Source organism: Brassica napus, chromosome A9 (genome assembly GCF_020379485.1).
Source record: "Brassica napus cultivar Da-Ae chromosome A9, Da-Ae, whole genome shotgun sequence".
NCBI classification, from domain to species: Eukaryota; Viridiplantae; Streptophyta; class Magnoliopsida; order Brassicales; family Brassicaceae; genus Brassica; species Brassica napus.
Window position 1 is genome coordinate 33,065,871 of NC_063442.1, and position 22,234 is coordinate 33,088,104.

General features: G+C 38.1%; 4 protein-coding genes and 1 pseudogene across 7 annotated transcripts; 2 read left to right on the forward strand and 3 right to left on the reverse strand.

Moving 5' to 3' along the window:
- Nucleotides 1–281: 281 nt before the first annotated feature.
- Nucleotides 282–3,667, reverse strand: LOC106367644 (receptor-like protein kinase FERONIA). Of its 2 annotated transcripts, none has more exons than XM_048741057.1 (3): nucleotides 3,425–3,667; nucleotides 2,984–3,313; nucleotides 282–2,902 (listed from the first exon to the last, which is right to left on the reverse strand). In XM_048741057.1, exons 2-3 carry the CDS (start codon nucleotides 3,297–3,299, stop codon nucleotides 531–533), a joined length of 2,688 nt encoding a protein of 895 aa, XP_048597014.1. In that variant the 5' UTR covers nucleotides 3,300–3,313; nucleotides 3,425–3,667; the 3' UTR covers nucleotides 282–530. The 2 variants fall into 2 exon arrangements, with proteins under 2 accessions (XP_048597014.1, XP_048597015.1); XM_048741058.1 differs by having other exon boundaries at nucleotides 2,984–3,352; nucleotides 3,425–3,566.
- A 1,730-nt stretch (nucleotides 3,668–5,397) lies between these two features.
- Nucleotides 5,398–9,331, forward strand: LOC125578420 (annotated as a pseudogene).
- Nucleotides 9,332–10,250: 919 nt separating this feature from the next.
- Nucleotides 10,251–14,852, reverse strand: LOC106367642 (probable disease resistance protein At4g19520). Its single transcript, XM_013807458.3, has 4 exons — nucleotides 14,446–14,852; nucleotides 12,844–13,894; nucleotides 12,473–12,769; nucleotides 10,251–12,382 (listed from the first exon to the last, which is right to left on the reverse strand). Exons 1-4 carry the CDS (start codon nucleotides 14,850–14,852, stop codon nucleotides 10,448–10,450), a joined length of 3,690 nt encoding a protein of 1,229 aa, XP_013662912.2. The 3' UTR covers nucleotides 10,251–10,447.
- On the forward strand, nucleotides 14,633–19,898 carry LOC106367643 (disease resistance protein RPS4B). Of its 3 annotated transcripts, none has more exons than XM_013807460.3 (7): nucleotides 14,633–14,875; nucleotides 15,238–15,836; nucleotides 15,974–17,120; nucleotides 17,218–17,532; nucleotides 17,613–18,500; nucleotides 18,586–19,085; nucleotides 19,201–19,898. In XM_013807460.3, the coding sequence occupies exons 2-7, from the start codon at nucleotides 15,352–15,354 to the stop codon at nucleotides 19,532–19,534; spliced, it is 3,669 nt and encodes a 1,222-aa protein (XP_013662914.2). In that variant the 5' UTR covers nucleotides 14,633–14,875; nucleotides 15,238–15,351; the 3' UTR covers nucleotides 19,535–19,898. The 3 variants fall into 3 exon arrangements, with proteins under 3 accessions (XP_013662914.2, XP_013662915.2, XP_048597018.1); XM_013807461.3 differs by having other exon boundaries at nucleotides 14,641–14,875; nucleotides 15,352–15,836; XM_048741061.1 differs by having other exon boundaries at nucleotides 14,649–14,875; nucleotides 15,244–15,836.
- Nucleotides 19,899–20,787: 889 nt separating this feature from the next.
- LOC106364819 (non-specific lipid-transfer protein 12) lies at nucleotides 20,788–21,691 on the reverse strand. The gene is made up of 2 exons (XM_013804312.3): nucleotides 21,295–21,691; nucleotides 20,788–20,966 (listed from the first exon to the last, which is right to left on the reverse strand). Exons 1-2 carry the CDS (start codon nucleotides 21,639–21,641, stop codon nucleotides 20,948–20,950), a joined length of 366 nt encoding a protein of 121 aa, XP_013659766.1. The 5' UTR covers nucleotides 21,642–21,691; the 3' UTR covers nucleotides 20,788–20,947.
- Nucleotides 21,692–22,234: the final 543 nt, after the last annotated feature.

A 22,234-nucleotide genomic window follows, 5' to 3' on the forward strand; every position in this document is an offset into this window, starting at 1 on the left:
TTATACAATCAACACGTCTAGTTCCATGATTTGTTGGACTTTTCAAAGTCTGACACAACAGCTATGTTCCGTTTAGGTATCTAACAGTATAATAACGGTTAAAAGAACTAATCTCACTGACTAAGTTGTGGTCACTATCTTCTTACTTTACACTTTAACAGACTTGTTTGGTATCTCCAATTCGGCTTTACAACACTTGTCATGAGATGTTCCGTTTCTCATAAGTCAAAAGTACAAGTAAATGGTTTCTAACGTGTTGCATCCACTACAAAAGCGTTATAGAGAACAAACCCAAATAGTACATTGACGCAAATCATATGTTTCATGTTTTGTAAAAGCAAAAACAAAACACATTAAATTTTTACACTCTTTTATGATTGTGGTACGTGGTATCAAATACACAAATAAATAACAGTAAAGAAACCAATAGTAAATAAGTAGCAAAGAGAAAGAGAAACGAACCAGTATCATTTTGGATAAAGCCGGTTTAGAAAAGATAGTACTGTACCGGGTTTTTAAGACTCTTCTCTCTAACGTCCCTTAGGGTTCATGATCTGAGAAAACACAGCACTTGGAGTGAGCCCATCTGAATCATCGCTAGCCAAACTCCGACCACCAATGCTCATGTCTATTCCACTGCTCCTCGAGTCAGTCACGTTCCCTTCATACACATCAGAGCCTTTGTCATTGTTCTTCCCTTTACAGTTATCATCATCATACTTAATCTCATCCATGTCCATCTCACTGCATATCCCCTTCCCGCTCTCCTCAGCGCTTTCCTGAAGCTGCAACGCGAACTCCAAGTTCCACAGAACATCCCCCATGGATGGTCTCTCAATACCCTGGTCTAGCACACACTTCATCGCGGTCTCAGCAAACTTCTTAAAGCATTCAGGTGTGATCTTGCCCTTGAGATGAGGATCAACGATCTGATCAAGCATGCCCTTCTTGTAGCAGTACGGTGCCCACTCAGCTAAGCTCACTTGCTCTTTAGCTAGCGTGGGGTTCAAGGCAGGTCTTGCACAAAGAGCTTCGAAGAGAACAACTCCAAAGGAGTAGACATCGGACTTATCAGTCAGTTGCTGCCGTCTAAAGTACTCCGGATCAAGATAACCGAAACTCCCTTTCACGACAGTGCTCACGTGCGTGTGGTCAAGCGTAGGACCAGTCTTCGACAGACCGAAGTCAGAGACCTTAGCCACCCATTTCTCATCAAGCAAAATGTTAGTCGTCTTCACATCTCTGTGGATGATCGTATGCTTCGCACCAGTGTGTAGATAATGCAAACCTCTAGCCGCACCGATGCAAATCTCAAGTCGCTGCTTCCAAGAAAGAGGAGCGTTCTGAGTCTTGTATAGATGCTCCCTCATCGTCCCATGAGCCATGTAGTCATACACCAGAATCATCTCGCAATTCTCCTCACAGTAACCTATCAACGACACGAGGTGCCGGTGTCTAAGCTTCGAGAGCATCTCGATCTCGGTCTGGAACTCATGCACTCCTTGCTCCGACATCGGGTTGCCTCTCTTGATGGCCACCTTCGTAGTCCCTCCATCGATTTCTCCTCTGTAAACTTTCCCAAAACCACCAACTCCGAGGACTCTAGACTCGTCGAAGTTCTTGGTAGCCGCTTTGATCTCAGCAAAGGAGAAGTGACGGCAAAGATTCGACGGAAGAGACGACGCATAGCTCCCTGTAGTATTAGTCTTCCCGGAGCCAGCGGAATGCGAGTTTCCGTACAAAGACAACGGAAGCCAACCTGAAGTTGCGTCGCTCGCAGGCTGGTACTCACCGCTCTTACGTCTCCGGTACGCAGCCACCGCAAAGAAACCAACGAGAAGCCCCAGAACCACAGCTCCACTAGCTGCACCGGCCACAACAGCCGTATGGCTCTTGGTATGACTAGTACGCTGTTGCAAGACTTTGGACGGATCAGCAGTCACCTTAGGACCAGGCAGAGGGTTGGGACCCGCGAGGTTACCGTCAGAGCTATTCATCTTGAAGATCTCAACACCGTTGAGAATCGAATCATAGTACTGAGGCTTGTCGATAGGGTTAGGATGAAGCGCTAGCCAGAGATCCTGCTGCCCTTTCCCTTCAGGGGGGATCACAACGTAGTCCTTATGCAACGCGATCCCGTTGCCACCTGTCCATCCCGCCACGTCAGCCGCAGGCTCAGCCGTCTGATTGTTGAGATATATCGTGAACACTCTTTGATTAATTTTATTGATGTTGGAGGAAACCTCGCAGAAGTGAAGCCTGACGAGGTAGCTAAACCCAGAGTCAACGCTGAACACCCAAGTCAAATTGTAGTTGAGGTTGACCTGAGGGGTCGGGCCCATGGACCTAGCCGTGGAGTACACGTCAGCAGGAGCGATATAAGAAGGAGTACCGGTAGGGTACTGGATCGTCATGTTGGGATCAGCTGTCTCGGGGATACCGAGACTCGCGGCGAAGATGTAATCCTGATCATCGTACCAAGACCTAAACAAACCGGTGTCAGCAGAAGGAGAGATGTCGTTCCCGCCGACGTTGAGCCTGTAGACATTCTCGAGAGCGGTGGTGTTATCGATCGTGACGCCACTAGAAGTCCCTACAACAGTCAACGTCCCGTCGGTGCTACTGTAGATATCAGGCATCGAAGTTACTTCGATACCGTTGACGAAGGCGTAGGCGTTAGAAGGCGTTGACTCTGGTGTGAAGGTCATGTTTAAGGTCCCACCTTCGACGTTGACAACGAACTCTTTGATGATGTAAGCGTAGTTCAACGCCTGGGAGGTCTGAGCGGCGCTGAAGTTTTTGAGGAGAGTGTAGGGTCCTGAGGAGAGGGAGAAGAGGGAGTTTGTTGCGTTGAGGCCGTCGTAGGAGTTGGGGTAGAAGTAGAGACGCACGAACTTGCGACCTGTGATAGAGAAAGTGTTTATTAGTAAACCGGAAATGAGTAAACCAAAGTTAAATTACTAAACCAGGATTGAACCAATACCTGACGCGACCGGGAAGGAGTAAGTGAAGGGAGATCTGAAGATTCTGGCGGACATGTAAGGGACGGTGGGGACGGAGGGGTCTTGTGTTGCGGCGGGGGATGTTTTGGAGTCGCCGGAGGAAGACAGGAACTTGGATTTGACATCGGGGATCCATGTTCTGTTATCTGTGTCGGTTAGGTCGGAGGAGCCGCCGCAGTTTAAGAGGATTTTGTCGGTGGGTGTGTAGTCAGCGGCTGAGATTAGAGTGGTTATGGATAAGAGAAGGAGGAGGAGGAGAGACAAGAGGGATCGTATCCCTCCCTCCGTGAACGTCATCGTTTCTTCTCGATCTAGGAAACGAGGAAACAAAAATAGAAAGTTTTACAGATCTGCGAATGGAAAGTTTCAGACAGGCAAGGAGAGTGAATTCCGACAAGAGCTGAAGTGAAGATAAAACATACCTTAAGAATCGGTGGAGAATTCTAGCGATGAAATCGGAGAGATTTGGAGAAGAAAGAAGGAGGAGAGAGAGTTATTGAAAGAGGAGAGAAAATGGAGGTGGGAGCATAGTTAAACGGAACATCCCAGCATTGTTGCCTCCCTCTAAACGCGTAGACGTTAGTTTTAATTAAAAAAAATATATTTATTTATTTTATGAAGCCGGCTTGATAAGTGACGATAGTACCCTTAAGAGCAACAGCTGTTCTTACAACATTCCCTTAGGATAATGTTGATTGGCATGGATTGGTCTGTCTTTGTTGACAGCGTTTTTTTTTTTAATTATGCGGTGACGAGTGACGACCCCTCGTGGCTGAGCTGGCTCTCGCATTTATATAAAGCGAAAGAGAGGGACCCGTTTTGATAGAAAACTCGATTTTTTTTAATTTAATTTAGTCATTGGAATTTGTCAAATCACATTTTGCGGGTGAGTGATATCTTTTCTTTCCGCCGCTTTATGTTCGTCGTCTCCTCTTTCAGTAGAGAGTCAGCGTTTTTACTTTTCTTGATGTGATAAGTAGTTAGGATTGAGTTAAAAAGTTTCTCTTTTTGGATGAGGTAATCGTGTTGATCGTCAAAGTTTTGTTGATTTTAGTGCAGAATCAGTCCTATAGTCAATAGACTTGATAGGCCGAATTGTGAAAGCCTGCGAACGTCTAACGAGATACGCCTAAGTTTAAGATTTTTGAGCCCGACTGATTACGTGACGCCAAGGACATTCCCTCTTCTGGGGGTGTGATGTTGTTTCTTCGGGAAAAAGGGTATAGCTGCTACGTCTTTCCGATAAGACACAAAAGCTAAAGAACAACTAGAATTGATAGCTTTAAACACAATTAAAGCTTTAATAAATCAGAACACAAGAACTCTGTCGAATCTATTTGTATGTTTTACGATCTCTTCCATATTCATTTTGACGAGTTGCATGTGCAAATGAAGATTTATAAAACTCCAGCTGCTTTGATAAGCATATGCTGCTACGATATAGTTTCCATGGTCTCTTTCAGTATATGTTCCTATATTTTATACACATTCACATATTTTATAAACTTTATTGGGTGTGTCTTTTTAGGTTTATGATTTATAGCCTTTATTCAATACGTAATTTCTTGGAAGTAAATTCTGTTTGTGATGTCATCGTCGCTAAAAATTCATCAAGAAATCATTTCCAACAATATATTTGGGAACCATTCATCTTCAAAATAGTTTTGAGATTTTCTTACATAAAACTAAGAAACTTTTCCCAAGTATATAAACGCTTTATATGATAATATACATATGTATATACTTATTTGTAAATTATATGATAATATCTCCTATATATTAAAGGAGAATCATTTTTTAAGACTTTCCTTAATTATCTCTTAGTTGTTTTTTTAAGGATGCATGAGAAGCTATGTTACATGGAAACGGAAGCGGGTACGTGGAAGCGGAAGCGTATGGAAGCGCAGAAGCGGGATTTTTAAAAAAATTAGGAAGCGGATACGTGTTGGAAGCGTATCCATATATATATATATATATATATGTAAGACTAAAAATTAAAATTTGGAATATATATATACATATGTAAGATTATTTTTAAAAATCTAAAACTAAAAATTATATAATTTAAATTTAAAATAAAGCATTTATTCATTTATAATAATTTTGAAATGACTTCATATTTAAACTGTGAAAATACACATAAATTAAATTAAATAAATAATATTATATTTTTTAATTCTAATTGACATAATATATTTGAATATATGATTTATCTTTAATAAAAACCTCAATGCATAAAGATAATTTATAGTATTAGTTTTAATATTTGTATATTTCTATTCTCTCTATTCAATACTATTAAAATTTGGATTATATATAAATTAAAAATTATAATTTTATATTTTTATTGATATAAGACATTGTGTTTTTTTTAAATGGAAGCGTGATTCCAAAACGGAATCGTAAGCTTCCAATGTGTTTTTAAAGAGAATATTTTAGAAGCGCTTTGGAAGCGAGATTCCGTAAGCTTCCACAAGATTCCGATTCCGATTCCGGTTCCGAAGCGGGAAGCGGACGTCCGATGAAGCTTCCGTGCAACGTAGATGAGAAGGCTCCATTCTCTTTTTTGCTTACGTGTCGCGCTCACATCGATTCTCACAAAATCATTTAATGTGAAACCATTAAATGTTTCCTTTTTTTATGATTTTTTTTGCAAACTCCTTTTCCATGTCCTTGAGCAGTCGACGTTTTTTTTTAATTTTTGTCAGACCGACTACAGAGTCCTTGAGCAGTCGACGCTCCATGTCCTTGATACTAGGCGCATCGATGGGTATCGGAAGCAGAGAAGAAGACGATATGAGGGTGATCGACGTTCTTTACTAAGGTTATAAAGAAAGAGATTTTGTAAAGCAGGCGCATCGACGATCTTCTATTTCAGAAAGAGAAAACATCAAAGAATCCCCATCGAAAAGAAAAAAAGAAAAGAAATGGAAGGCTTAATTCCATTTTTGTACAAAGCCATGGTCATGTATAAAAGAGAAGGAAGCTTTTCGTCAGTTTTGCTCAGTGATCATCATTCTCATCAACTTCCGGTTACTACAAGAGACTTCCTGGCGACTCCTCCGGTATATTTCGAACGTCAGACCTCAGGCGATTTGGGACCGACCGTCTTGGATTGCTTAAAACGACGCCTTCTTCACCATCTCGCTTGCCCACTAGGAACATCACGAAACGTACGTAAGGAGTGTGCTTGAAAATACTATTTACATAAAGAGATACGAATCTTTCTTGACGTGTCCTCTTATCCTAAGGTATATTTCTTATGAATAACTACCCAAGGACTTAATAGAGTGATTTTATATTATGATCTTGATTTTTAATTTGATATTATTAGGGATGTTCAAATACGTTCTACCCAGATTTTCCAATTGTTCTGAAGACTCAGAGGTAATATATTTATTGACTATTAGAAATTTTGTTTTAAGTTGTAGACCTTTTATTATCTACATAACAATTCGTGTGTTTCAGGGTTCTGTTCTGATAGCTGGTAGTTATGTGCATGGCTCAAAGTCTAATCTGAAGACAGCTGCTAAACGTGAAGGATCCCATATCGAAAGTTTAGAGGCAGCTATCTACGAGGGCACTGTTAACGAACATCGACATTCGGATTCCATTAAGAAAGTGAAGACTGAAAATAGTGGCTGAAGAATTATTGGAAACCTGTCTACAATGAAGATATGCTTTTCTCTTTTATTGTTATAAGTATTTTAATTGTTTTAATCTTCGTATTATGCTTGGTTTTTGGGTTCTGTTTAACAATTTTGGAAGTCTGAAGTGTTTTATTTTTTAACCTTTTTACGTACTCTAAGCATATGTTGGTCGTTTTTAATATAAACCCTCTTGTCATATTTTGTCTGATCGGGTCGATTTTATACTAATTTACAGATCGTCTATAAACTTTTATACGACATAATTGGTTGAAGTTATCTAATATATTTGGGCAATATAAAATACCTTAAAAGGAATCATTATTTCTGTAAATTTTATTTTCCATGGATATAGTCTATAGCTTTGTAAATATGAATATATCCCTTATTATAAAATATCCTATACAAATTGTTATAGCACATACTATATACAAGTACAATAAACAGAAGAGAGCAAATATATTTTGTCCTTTTTAAAATCGAATATAATATTATTATACGTGCATTTAAACTATTAATAATCTTATCCCCTATTATAAACTAAAATATTCTTAACTTGGGGAAGTGTCTAAAATTATTGTATCAATTATACAAGATTTACGCAATATGTCAAGAGAATATTTAGCAATGGTAGAGGATATATATACCCGTCTTCTTCAAAATATTTGGTGATCAATTCTAAAGAACTACATAATTGTTCGCAAATTATCCCAAGCTTGTTTAAAAACACTCAAACCATGCAGCCGTCAAAGTATGTTTGGGAAATAAACAAAAAGTATGGTTTGGATCCTTCTTTCCGTTATCTTTTTATATTTTTAGTCGTATCATATTTTCTATTATGTGAAGGCACGGTACACATGGAAGAATGAGCCATCTTCTACACATAATACTGTGACGTTTCTGTACGAAGATGTAAGTGATCTTCCTTTCTCTACGCTTATTATACTCTTCATTATAGATCTAAATCTGATGTATCTCATAAAATATGTATCAGGACTCCAACAAAATTGCGAATTCCAGCCACACTAAAGTGGCCGAACAATGTGAATATAACAGTGACATATATAGTATTTACAGTCATTGAGCAGCCTTTGGAAAAAATTATCCACGAGAAAGCAAAATCCAAGTTTATTGTCTGGATGGAGAATAATAAGTTAAGTCATGATAGTGTAAGGCTCAAATTTTCGGGTTGTGGCGCCAAGAAAACTTATTCGTGGGATTCAAAAGCTAGAGAGTGGAAACCATAATTCAAGAAATGACGATTGTTTTCTTATTAATTGCTTTATTCATCTTTGACGTGCTTGATGCTATTTAATTCTATTATATTTCCTATTTCTAATCATAAATAAAGCATTTGTTTTACGAAATAATCGTCTAAAATAATTCTTTGTGCTTCAATACAATCAAAAATATCAACATGCAGAAAAATCAGTTCAGATAGTATTGATCCTGCTGATACGAAATCTTAAGATGACTCTGTATTTACATCTGAATTCGTTAATAGTATCAAAACATCAGGGTTACCTAATCATTGTTTACGACTGAGGGTTGGTACACCAGTGATGTTATTAAGGAATCTTGATACTACTTAAGGTTTGTGTAATGGCACAAGGTTGCAAATAACCCAAGTGGATAATCATCTTCTCGAAGCCAAGGTTATTACTGGAACTAGAGCAGGTGAGAGAGTCTTCATACATTGTATGCCGATTTCACCTACAGATTCGAAGCTTCCTTTCAAAATGAGTCGTAGGCAATTTCCTTTGAAAGTTGCTTTTGCCATGACAATTAATAAAAGTCAGGGCCAAACACTAGCCAAAGTGGGGTTGTATCTACTTAGACCAGTCTTCTCGCATGGGCAGTTGTATGTGGCTGTGTCTCGAGTGAAGTCCAGGAAAGGGTTAAAGATCTTAATTACAGACAAAGATGGGAAACCACAGAGGTCAACCATGAATATCGTTTACAAGAAATTTTTCAGAATTTATTTGAAGAAAAAGACATATAAGTAAGTATTGACTAACACGTTTAGGATATTTTATCTTTCTTATGTGAAGTCTTGCATTTTTATATATATTGACTACAATTCTTACGCTATTTTTCTTTTAATTAACAGAAGAGATTGGGCAAGCTATTCGAAAAACAAGTGTTTTAGCGTGAAAGGTTTAATGATTTTTTCTTTTTTGAAATACTCATGTTTTCAACCAAACAATTTACTTTAACTCTTTGCAGGTACAAGTACCTATCGAAAAGTAAGACACACAGATTGCAGGCAAACCAAATGACGTTTATGCGGCAAACCTTTCATGTCTACTACCATTCATGCAACTCTATGAAGACTATATGTAGTCATGAAGCTACTATGTACACCATTTATACAATTACTTTCAATAATTTTAAAATTACAGGATCTTTTTATATGCATCTTTTGAAGTACACAATATTTAAATAAACATTTTGGTTTTATACTAAACTTATCTATGCTGGTTTATTCTTCATCACTTATCTTTGTGGTAGCACTTATATATTGTCTTTTAGTCACATTAATATCCTTATTTGTTTTCACGAGGAAGTCGTTTAGTGCATTAAGTAATAAGTCTCCCATTATCATGCAAGAAAAATAAACTGACCATTACATATAAATCTCACTGATAAGGACAATATACTAAAATGACTTCTTATAGATCGCAGTGTAGAAATCGTAGGATATTTAATTTGTGTACTCAAACTATGGTGGTCAATTGAGAGGGGTAGTGGTAAGATTTTTTTAATGAATATTAGTTATCTCTATTAGCAGTGCCGGCTTATTAGGGGGGACAAGCGGTGCAACCGCCCTGGGTCCAAGTCTGTGTCCCCCGTATAATACTAATTAAGGGGTCCAATTTTTTTATAAATCTATATTTTATATATAAAAAATTATAAATATAATAAATAAAATTGAAAAGGACTCAAATTATTTGATATGTAGATAGTTTTATTTTCATTACAAAATATATTAATTAAATTTTAAAAATATTTTAAACATTGTCTACATATAAATTTTAGAGGGTAAAAAAAATATTTTTCGCCCTAGGGCCCTTAACAATGTTGAGCCGGCCCTGTCTATTAGTAACTATGGCAAAAAAAAAAATTATGTTTAGGATCAGAATTGAATTTCTTATTGATCGCTTCAGAAATTTAATACTTTTTGAAGACTTTTCGGATATTTTATTTGATCCTCAGATTCCTCAAATAAAGAATTATTTTTTAATCAATGTGAGTATAAAATTATTTTAAATTTGTTATAGTTACTATATGTTAACAGATATGATTTTTTTTTTTACTTTTAGGATTCAATTCCGTGCATTTTGATTAAACTTCAAAAAAAAATAGACTATAATTTCTTATCGTATCAATTAATTATGTTATTTTGGTTTTTATATTAAAACAAATTATGTGTTTTAAAGGGTGAAATCACATTCAATTTCTTTTCTCTTAAATTTTTTATATAATAAAAATAACTATATTTTATTTATTTAAGGCAGTTATGGTATTACTTTTCAAATGCTATTGTTCCACTAAAAAAACAGAAATTCCGGTGTTTTTCACTTTCTCTTCAAATATATATTTATGTCTTACAAAATCATAGTATATAACTTAAAACAATGATACATAACTGCCTCATCCTGCGCAAGGCGCGGATTACTACCTAGTGCATAAGTACTAAACAAAATAATATATACACTCATACAGAGACAAAATACAAATAAATAACCAAGAATGTTTTTCTCTTTTAACATACACTATTTTCTCTTTTAGTTTTTCTTACTCGAGGCAAGCACAACCAACAAACCTCCCAGTGCGCCTAAACCGAAGTTTACCGAGCAGACTTGACAGCTTCGGAGAATGCTTCTTACTTAAACTCATATCCTTACTTGCACTTATCACACTCAAGCTCGCCGCCCCAGTTGCTGCTGTTATCACACAAACATCACACTCACTCACCATGCAACTACCTCCTAAAACCTTGTTTCTCCCACTTACTGCTTGAAACTCAAACTCTACTTGATCGGCCAATAAACTACTTTCGTTTCCTTCACCACCACCCACACTTCGATGCATCTCAGCATACTCGTAAAACACAAACATATGATCCCTTTGAATCTCGGGAGCTTCTCTCGGACCCCAACACCTAAAAACTTTCTCCACTTTGCTAATCACCTTTCTCTTACTCTTCCATGTGCTTATGCACCTGACCCCAAGACCATCATTGTTGTGACTATCATCCATAAACGTAACCACAACGAATATAGCAAACCCCAAGAGTGTGTTGCGTAGGGAAGAAGTTAGCTCTAGCACTGCAAACGAACCTGTCCGCAAATTGTAGGATGATGTCTGATCTGCATCCGCAGGAGCGCAAATGCTGAACGCAAGTGCTTTGATGAGTTCCTGCTCATGTTCTTTGCCGATGCTAGCTACTTTAGCCAGACCTTTCGCTACTCGTTTTCTAGCCACTTCTGGAGACTTATTGAAGCAGTTGTTAAAGGTGTAGTGACTAGGAAACTGCTCAGACGCCCATGAAACTGACTCTAGGGATACACAACCATGCACGTTCAAGATTTTCAGGCTTTGGGGAAGCTCTGGAAGAGATCTGAGGTTTCTACAGTGTCGTAATCTAAGGCTATGTAGCTTACATAGCTGCTTTATACTCTCAGGGATTTTTCTGAAACCATTCCTACTAAGATCCAGTACCATTACTGTAGGCAAGGAACATATCTCTTCAGGTATATGCATCAAGGATGCATTGCAGAGGGACAAAGATACTAGAGCATACAATCTTGGGACCAAGCCATGTAGTAACCTTGAAGATGGAAGCAGCCTTGGTTGAGGCAAGTAATCTTGACGCTGACATACATTCTCATTAAAAGCCGAGATAAGATTACTCATGCCAGTTTCTACTGTGAACAGCCTTGGTAACTTAAGTGTGACAAGAGATTTTAAGTTACTAATCTCCATGGGAAGACGTCGAAGCCTCTTGCAGTTCTGCAAATCTAATATGACAAGTCCTGATAGATGTCTGATTGACGAGGGCACTTCTTGTATAGCTGTGCCAGCAAGATATAACTCTTCCAAGTTTCTTGGGAGGTTGAGATCTTCAATGTCTTCAAGCTCTGAGCATCCAGAGAGATTAAGTACCGCAAGAGAAGTCAATGTACTCAATCTCAATGGTATCTTTTGAAGCTGTTTGCAGTTCTCCAAATCTAACACAACAAGTTCAGAGAGATGCACCAGGGAAGGCAGTTCTTGAATGCTGGTGCCACCAAGGTATAGCTTTTTAAGATTCTTTGGGATAACCTGAATATCCTCAAGCTCTATGCAACGAGACAGATCAAGAACTTTGAGGTGTTCCAAATAAACCATGATTGAGTCTTCAAGATCAAAGAACTTGTGACCCCCATGATGATAAGTAATTATGTTATCTTGTGAAGAGAGGGCCACGGTTGGTATTGATCTTATGGCAGTTTGTTTGAGATACAACTCCTCAATCTTAGGTGGAACCTTTGGGAAAACTTTGATATTTATGCAACCAGATAGATTTATCACCCGGAGATGATGGAAATGGCCTGTGTCTATAAATTTTTCTAGTCTTGTACAACCTTGAAGATCAATAACCTCAATGTTTCGAGCATTTTCAAGTTCTTGAATATCAACTAGCTTTCGTGAATGACAAAGCTTGATCCTCTTCAGCATCTCAAGTTCCTGGAAAAAAAAATGTTCAAAAAAATAACATAGCCGCCGTTATAGTAAAATAAAAAATGTCAAGAAAATAATTATGTGAATTTTTCTTACCTTGGTTCCTTCCCAAAGTCTCTGAAGTTTACTGGAGCACATGTTAAGTATAACAAGATTCCTAGGGTCAAAACCTTGTGGTAAGGACAACAATGGGAAATTTTCCCAGTGCAATAACCTTAACTCATCTGGTAGAGATTTAAGTCCCTTGGCGAGGTGTATTGTAGAATAGCTTCCAGGTTTGGAACTGCAAATCTTCAGATATCTAAGATTGTACATTTTCTCAAACGCCATAGGGTTGAGATCAAAGTTTAAGTCAGATGGGTCCAGAGATATGGCTTCAATGTCTTCACTTCCCTGAAGCAACAAGTGAAACAAATAGATAAAGAAGTTGTCTCGCTAAGGTTTGTGAGAAAGTTAAAAAAACATACCAAGACGTTTTTGTCTTCCAGAAAATGCTTAATGCTCGATGGTTTCCATAGTCTGGAACGTCTCTTTCTTCTATTGATTATTTTGCGACCTATGTCTTGGATCAGATTATGCATTACAACCTTGCCTTGTGAGATACTCACCAAACATTTCTCAACAAGAACATTGATGCCAACACGTGGAAAGAAACCACACCCCTCAAGAAGATGCATCACATAGTCGATGCTTTCTCCCCTGAAAAGACAAACAATGTCAAGAAAGATGTTCTTCTCGTTGGAACTAAGTAAGTCATATGTGCTCTTGACTGCGTCATAAATCTCATGTGGAGGAGATTGCTCGAGCGTGAGGAATGCGTTCTCAACTTCTTTTGGATTATCCCTCGTCTTTCTCCCATAATACTTTAGAGCTAAAGGATTACCATCTGCATATTCAATCACTTTGGGTAATAGTTTCTGTAGATTCTCATGTTTGATGTCCTTTCCAAATGCAAAGCGCGAGAATAGCTGTTGAGCCTCGTCCTCATTCAAACCAGGAACCTCGTAGATTTGCTTCACTTGACAAAGAGAAAACACTTGTTTATCTCTTGAGGTTATGATAATCAAACTCCCTGGACAAAACCAGTTAAACCCTCCAAGAAACAACTCTGCATCTAGAGCCTTGCGGACATCATCAAGAACAACAAGAACTCTTTTCTGCCCTAAAACGTTTCTAAGGAGGACTGGTCTTGTAATTAAACTATTCACGCCAAACTCTTCCCTAAGAGTTTTCCCAAAGTGTTCCTCCAACAGACTGTGAAGTCCCTTTTCATGAAACTTCTTGTTAAAATCTTTGATGAAGCAAGAAGCCTCATAACCACCAGACATTTGGTCAAAGATAGCTTCAGCAAGTGTTGTCTTCCCTATGCCGGCCATACCCCATAGTCCTATCCTACAAACTCCACATGGTTGAAGCAAGTTTTCTATCCGCAGCAACTTTGGATAAACACCAATATTTTCTGTGGTATTTAGCTTTTCACGCACGTCAGCGACAATCTCTTCTACAAGGTCTGACTCACTGCATATATTTTTTTTGTTGTAGAAAACTAGTTAACACTAAGGTTTAAATTGTGGAAAATACATTTAAATCTTATTAAAAATATATTTAGGGGGTGAGTATTCAACCGAACTTTAGAAGTGATTTGTATCAAAATAACAATGCACTATTATTCAAACATGAATTTTAAAAATTCATTTAAAATCTAATATTATTAAATTTGATATTTAATAAAATCTATATATATAAAATTTGCTGCTTAAATTTTTTATAGTGATTTCAAAATGTTTAGGTGGAATTTCTTAGTTAAAAAGAAAAAAATCAAAAAGCCAAATCGCATAATTTTATGTGAGATTGTAGAATGGTTTAACAAAAGCCATATTGATTTTCTAATTCTTTAAAATCATCTCAAACTCATTAAAAATCAAATCATTTCAATCTCTAGATTGAATACAAACTGTTGTAAAAAAAACTAGTTAATACCTAGTTTTTCACTGCATTTGAAGGTCTAAATTACATTTAAAAATCTTATTAAATGTCTTTTTGTATAATGTATATGGTATGGAAATTACCTTTGCGTTACATATGATTCGTGCCCTGGTAAGTCCACCACTTCTAACAGAGCGCTTCGCCGTTCACTCGTAAGATCGCTCGATTTCCAGATCAGTTTCTTCACAGACGACTTGGTGGCTCTGTAAAACACCGCAACCACCGCGTGACCGCCTTCATATCCCCGGCGTTCGGAAACCTTGACGAGCTCCTCCAGGCACGGCTTGGATGACGAGTATTTCTCAGAGAAAACCACCACACAAGCTTTCGATTTCTCCATGTCTCCCTTGGATAATCCATCGCTTTTCGGATCGGATCCGCCGATGTAAGAGGATATTCCTCTGCGGTGAAAAGCGGCGGAGAGGTGGCTGATGAAGGAGTACCGCACCTTATCCTCACATCTATCGAAGCTGATGTACACTTCCACCATGATCAGACGCCGCGTTGTTTGAGGTAACCAAAAATAAACAACCTCTCGTTTCTTCTTTGGCCCTAGATTCTTGTGAATTTGGATTTGAGTTTCTTCAATGTTAGGTTGGGTCAAAGTCTAGTTTAGTGACTCGCCATCAACTCGTTCCGAGTCTAGACCTAGTCTTGGAAGATTCGTTTATATCTTTTTCTTCTGCAATAATTTGATAATATGGTCCTTTTCACATTGTTCACTGTCTATGGAAGAGGTCATAGCCAAACTAAGATAGTAATATCTTTGCACAAAGATAGACTCAACCTTCTTCAACTTGATTTTGATTAAAATAAACCAAAATGATAGATAAGCTGTGTTTTGTTTAACTCGTATATTATCTTTTTTCCTGTAGAGGTAGAACTAGTCCAAGATTTGAAAAAAGAGGATCTTTTATTGAGATGTTTGCAACCATGTCTTGTCTCTCCTAAGGAGACTCTAACACATTTTGTCTCCTAACAAAACTCAGATGGAGGAGGTCTCTTCCTCTTCCAAAGTCAAGGTACTTCCCTTGCCTCCGCAGTACCAAGTGTTTGTAAACTTCAGGGGAGATGAGTTGCGGTACAACTTTGTTAGCCATCTCACAAGTGCATTGCTCAGAGATGGGGTCAACATCTTCATAGACACGAATGAGGAAAAAGGAAAATCTTTAAATGTGCTTTTCGAGAGGATTGAAGAGTCGAGGATCGCCTTGGCTCTCTTTTCTGTGAGGTACACCGAGTCAAAATGGTGCCTGAACGAACTGCTGAAGATGAAAGAATGCATGGACAAAGGTCAACTCCTCATCATTCCCATCTTTTACAAGGTTCAAGCATACGAAGTTCGGTTTCAGAGGGGACGGTTCGGTTATTTGTTTAACAAGTTGCGCCATGTTGACGTTGACAAGAAGAAGCAGTGGTCTGAAGCTTTGAACTCTGTCGCTGACCGAATAGGCTTCTGCTTCGACGGAAAGAGGTACCATCTTGCAGTTTCCTCTAGTGTTATTCGTTGAGAGGAATGATTTGAGAATTTATTCAGGGCTTTGACTATCAATATATAAGCTAAAGGATCTACTTATCTGTTTTATTTCTTCTTGATTATCCTTTCTGCAGCGACGAAAACAAGTTCATCCACAGTATCGTCGAAAAGGTTAAGCAAGCGCTGAGAAAAATTCAGTTGGATGAAAGCAAAGGCAACTCTGTTTTTCTTTCAAAAAACACTTCGTTGCGCTTAGGAAGAGAAAACAATGAGATTTATGGACTCAAGCAACGCTTGGACGAATTGGAGGAGAAGTTTGATCTTGACTGTCAGGAGACTCGATATTTGGGAGTTGTTGGGATGCCAGGCATTGGTAAAACCACTCTTGCAAGGGAGTTATATGAAACTTGGCAGTGCAAATTCGTAAGTCACGTGTTAATCCAAGATATTCGTAGAACTTCCAAGGAGCTTGGGTTGGATTGCTTGCCTGCATTACTCTTGGAAGAATTACTCGGTGTAAGAAATTCAGACGTAAAATCTTCTCAAGGCGCCTACGAATCCTACAAGAGTGAACTACTCAAACATAAAGTTCTCGTTGTTCTCGACGATGTGAGTGACAGAAAGCAGATAGAGGTTCTTCTGGGGAGTTGCGACTGGATTAGGCAGGGAAGTAGAATTGTCATTTCAACAAGCGACAAGTCACTAATCCAAGATGTTGTCGACTATACTTATGTTGTCCCACAGTTAAACCACAAAGACGGACTAGGTCACTTTGGGCGTTATGCCTTTGACCATCATTCCAGCAAACACAACAATGAAGTCATCATGAAGCTATCAAAAGAGTTTGTGCATTATGTTAGAGGTCATCCGCTAGCTCTTAAGTTGTTGGGCGCAGATCTTAATGGGAAAGACGAGGGCTATTGGAAAACAATACTGGCAACACTCTCCCAAAGTTCCTGCCCGTGTATTCGAGATGTGTTGGAAGAAAGCTATAATGAGTTGAGTCAAGAGCACAAAGAGATATTTCTCGACATGGCTTGTTTTAGAAGGGAAGATGAGAGTTACGTTGCAAGTTTACTGGATACATCTGAAGCCGCAAGAGAAATAAAAACTCTCATAAACAAATTCATGATAGATGTTTCTGATGGGCGAGTAGAGATGCATGATTTACTATATACCTTCGCCAAGGAGATTTGCCGAAGAGCACATGCTCAAGATGGAAAGGGGGGACATAGGTTGTGGCATCACCAAGATATCATTGATGTACTAAAGAACATAGAGGTGAGCTAAAGAAAAATTTACTTTTAATATATGAAGTTCATCAAGAGTGCATTCTATAATGAACAATAAATTTGATTATTGATGGCTTGTTTAACAGGAAGGCGAGAAAGTTAGAGGGATTTTCCTAAACATGAATGAAATGAAGAGGGAGATGAGCTTAGACAGTTGCACCTTTGAACCAATGCTCGGTCTCAGATACCTCAAGATCTATAGCTCAGGCTGTCCTGAGCAATGCAGACCTAACAATAAGATAAACCTCCCTGATGGACTAAACTTTCCTGTGGAAGAGGTTCGGTATCTCCACTGGCTGGAGTTCCCATTGAAAGAACTTCCACCAGATTTCAACCCTCGCAATCTTGTGGACCTTAAGCTTCCTTACAGCAAGATTGAACGAATCTGGAGTGATGATAAGGTGTGTCTCTCTGTTATTGCTTGACTATATTACATAAATGGATAGTATTTTTACTGGTGTCTAACTATTGTTCGTCACAGGATACATCAAAATTGAAGTGGGTCAATCTCAACCATTCCAGTAACTTGCGCGTCTTGTCAGGATTATCAAAGGCTCAAAATCTGCAAAGATTGAACCTTGAAGGCTGCACAAAAATGGAAACTTTACCCCATGATATGCAACATATGAGAAGTCTTCTTGTCCTGAACCTGAACGGGTGCACAAGTCTCAACTCTCTTCCGGAAATAAGTTTGGTGTCACTAGAAACTCTCATCCTCAGCAACTGCTCAAACCTGAAGGAATTCCGGGTGATCTCACAAAATCTAGAAGCTCTATACTTGGATGGCACTTCAGTGAAAAAACTCCCTCTGGATATCAAAATACTGAAGAGACTTGCCTTGTTGAATATGAAAGGATGCACGAAGCTGAAGGAATTTCCTGATTGTCTTGATGACTTGAAAGCTCTCAAGGAATTGATACTCTCAGATTGCTCGAAGCTCCAACAATTTCCTGCAAACGGCGAAAGCATCAAGGTTTTAGAGACATTGCGATTGGATGCGACAGGCTTAACTGAGATTCCGAAGATATCCTCCTTACAGTGTTTATGCTTAAGCAAGAATGATCAGATCATCTCCCTTCCAGATAACATCAGTCAACTCTATCAACTAAAATGGTTGGACTTGAAGTATTGCAAGAGTCTTACATCTATTCCAAAGCTTCCACCAAATCTTCAGCACTTTGATGCACATGGCTGTTGCTCACTTAAAACAGTCTCGAATCCACTGGCATGTCTTACGACAACTCAACAGATCTGTTCCACGTTCATATTCACGAGCTGCAACAAACTTGAGATGAGTGCGAAGAAAGATATATCTTCCTTTGCTCAAAGGAAATGCCAGCTGCTTTCAGATGCACAAAACTGCTGCAATGTGATTTCCATGATCTCTCTCAATATATTTTCCTGTGTCAGAAACAGTCACGTTCTTATAACTTTCCTTGTGTATATTTCGGCAGGTTTCGGATTTGGAGCCTTTGTTCAGTACTTGCTTTCCTGGAAGTGAACTACCTTCATGGTTAGGTCATGAAGCCGTTGGATGTATGTTAGAGCTCAGAATGCCCCCACATTGGCGCGAAAATAAGCTTGCCGGTCTAGCTTTATGTGCTGTTGTCTCATTTCCAAACTCCCAGGTACAAATGAAGTGTTTTTCGGTGAAATGCACACTGAAGATAGAAGTAAAAGAAGGGTCGTGGATCGACTTTTCTTTCCCAGTTGGAAGTTTGAGAAATCAGGACAATGTTGTAGAGAATACTGCGTCACCAGAGCATATCTTTATTGGTTATATCAGCTGTTCAAAGATCTTTAAACGTCTTGAAAGCCAGCATTTTATCAGCCCTGATCCTACGAAGTCCACTCTATCTAGTAAATGTAGTCCTACCAAGGCCTCCTTTAAATTCACGGTCACAGATGGTACGAGCGAGATACCGGGGCTCGAAGTGCTCAAGTGTGGCTTAAGGTAAGTTCATTGATTGGAGCGATTTAAAAGGTTTTCTCTTTGATTTCTAGAGCTTTGTATTTTATTTTTAGCCGTCTTGGGAAATTTCATATCCTTTTTAAAAATCATGTTGCAGGTTTTTTATAGGTGGTGAGAGCAGTGGAGATTGTTTAAAGAAGTTGGAAGTGAAAGATGCTGAACAGAATCCAAGTGCACAAAAGTTATCAGATAATTGGACGAGTGAATCAGATACCACTACTGAGGTTGCTGTTTCGCCTGAAAATGCAAACAGTGCAGAACAGAGCCCAGAGACGGTTACAACAGCGGTTACGGCTTCACCAGAAAAAGCTAACAGTGCAGAATTTCAAATGGAAATCTCCACAACCCCACGTGAAGGTCAACCACGCCCATATATAAAAACTTCGAAATGGGTATGCTTTGCTTGTTTTGACTCCAGAAAACATCCATGAACTGTGGAAGAAAATGATAGCTCAACACTAGAGAAAAGTAACCAAGGTGCACATAAAAGATCCCAAAGATTCGGAATCTTGGTGTGTTTATAATAAGAAACCAAAGACTTTGGGATTTAGGTGTAAAAACTCTAACATAAGATGGTTTGGTTTGTATTCACCGAGATGGAAATTTTTTGGTATTTTGGGTATTAGGTTCTTCATTGTTGTGTGAACTCGTTTGAAAGTTGAATGTGTGGACGTGTTTCGTTAAGGCTGGAGTTTTATGTCAAGCTCTTGCCAAATCATAGATGCGGAGGTTCTGATGATTTGTTTATTTAGTTTTCATTTTTATTTTCTTCTCTCCCAAGGCTTTTCTGGTTCATTGGAATTTGTCAAATCCCATTTGCGATTGAAAGAACTTTTTATTTTCGTCTCTTTCCAGAGAGAGACAAGTAGACACTAGACAACCTTTGCTTCCTTTGATGGGTATAAGTAGTTAGGAATGAGTAAAGTTTTTCTTTTGATTCACCAATTTCCTCTAAATATGAAATATGACAAGACTTGAGCTAGTAGCGGTTAACACTTTAGTTTCATGTTGTGTCTCTCTCTCCTCCGATAAAAAACAAGGCGAATTCATATTTAGAGGAAATCGCTGAATGCCTTCGTATAAATGATACACAACATAAAACTAAAGAGTTGGAAAAAAAGACGCAACAGGTTCTTGTTGGGAGACTGAAGTGCAAAATGTAAAATTGCTTTAACTTAGAAAAAAGAACTTAGATATATATAGGCGAATTGTGTATACACTAAACATTTTTGTTTGTGTCTCCATATTGTCTTCTATGCACGACTCTGTATCCAATGAAACATTGGCTTTAACTCTAAAAATTTTGGAAGCTTATTATATAGTAGTATGGCCCCTAAATTTAGGGGGGAAATTGTTAGGGTTCTTAAGAAATGTTTCAACCTCCAAATTTTATATCCGCTCCGCCCACATGTATCGACTTTAGCTTTTATCATTTGGACCGAACTTGTATGCTGCAAAATATATCTACGCCATCATGGGTGCTTAAGCGTTTGAAAGCAAAAGCACATTCACCCCTTCCGTGCTCTTGCGACGGTTAAATGATCCTCTTCGCATAATTCGGCCAATGCAGTCGACTAAAATCTCAACTATTCCTGCAAGTACCTCTTGATCATAGTAAATGTAATAGTAAGACGTAAGTGTTATCCCTGACCCTGACGGTACGGTACGTGTACATAAATCAAAGTGACAGTAAAGAGAGAGGGAGTCCTTTGTCGTTATTACCATATGAAGTGGATTACATAATAATAAGACAATGAGTTTAGAAAATGGAAAGCAGAATAACTATGATGCTAGGTTAGAAAGCTGGCAACTTTGATTAGTCGTACATATCTAGCTACCCTCCTTCACACGGCAGTCGAAATACTGCAACATTTGAACAAACACAACAAACATGTATCATGACATTAAGACAAAAACCACTAAAGACAACCAGAAAAGTTAATAAGCTTCTGCAGATTTTTCCTTCTTGATCTTTGCTTCAGTATATGCAAGATATATATTTCGTGAACCATATCTATCTATGTTGTAGTTTAGTCGAATTCATTAACTAGTATGTGTGTTTCAGAGTGTAATGAATTTTCAAGATACTTTCTTGGATAAAAAGCTTTTAAAGGTTTTTCCATATTCCAAAAAGAAGCAAGGAAATCTAATATAGTACAAAAAAAAACAATAACAAGTATTGTAGACGTACGTGTCACAATTGGTGCTGAAATTAAATGGGTAGGGAACTGAAACACCACAAATAGTAGGGAGTGTGCCCACAAGCTCGATGCTAATGAATCCTTTGTTTTCCTTAGCCACTGCTTTAAGGCACTTACATACTTGTCGGCGGTCCGGAGTGGTCTGAGCCATTTGATTCAGTCCTTTGACTTCCGCGCAGCAGTAGTCTGATGGCACTGGAAAAAAGTTGGTCAAGTAGCCCATGCATTGAGCCAATGTGGATGTCACTATCCCACACGTTATGTGTGACTCTGCTGGAGCTGCCATGTAGACCTTAAGGACGAGGAGGCATGTGATGATCTTTGAAGCAAACGCCATTTTTGTTTTAAATGTTTTCTAAGTAAATGATTTTACATTGTTAATGTCGTCGCTACGGTTTTTATAATTGGGAAAGCTCATGAATGGTATGCGTACCCGTTAATTATGCTTAGTTTCTCATGCATGCAAATTTAATGAATAACAGGATTAAGAAAATTCATATATTCCATTGTTAATATATACTCCTTTCATTTATTTTTATTTGATGTTTTGAAGTTGTGCACATAGATTAAGAAAATATTTAATTCTATATATTTATAAATAAAAATATTATTGATTATTTAACTAACCATAATATAATCAATAAAAAGAACCTAGGCCTGCAGAAGAAAAAAAAATCATATAACATAACAATCAATAAATTTAACCTGAAAACTTGAAAATATCATCTAATTTGAAAAAATAAATTCAAAATTAATGTCGTCTATTTTAAAAAAAAAAACAGAAAGAGCATATACAGTATATTGCTTTTTTGATCTTCCTTCGGTCAGTTTCAAGAAGATGTCACATCAGAAATCTAGATTTAACCCGGAACTGAATGGATATTTCCACTTGGTTGGACTAAAAATAGATATATTCCGAAATTAGAGTTT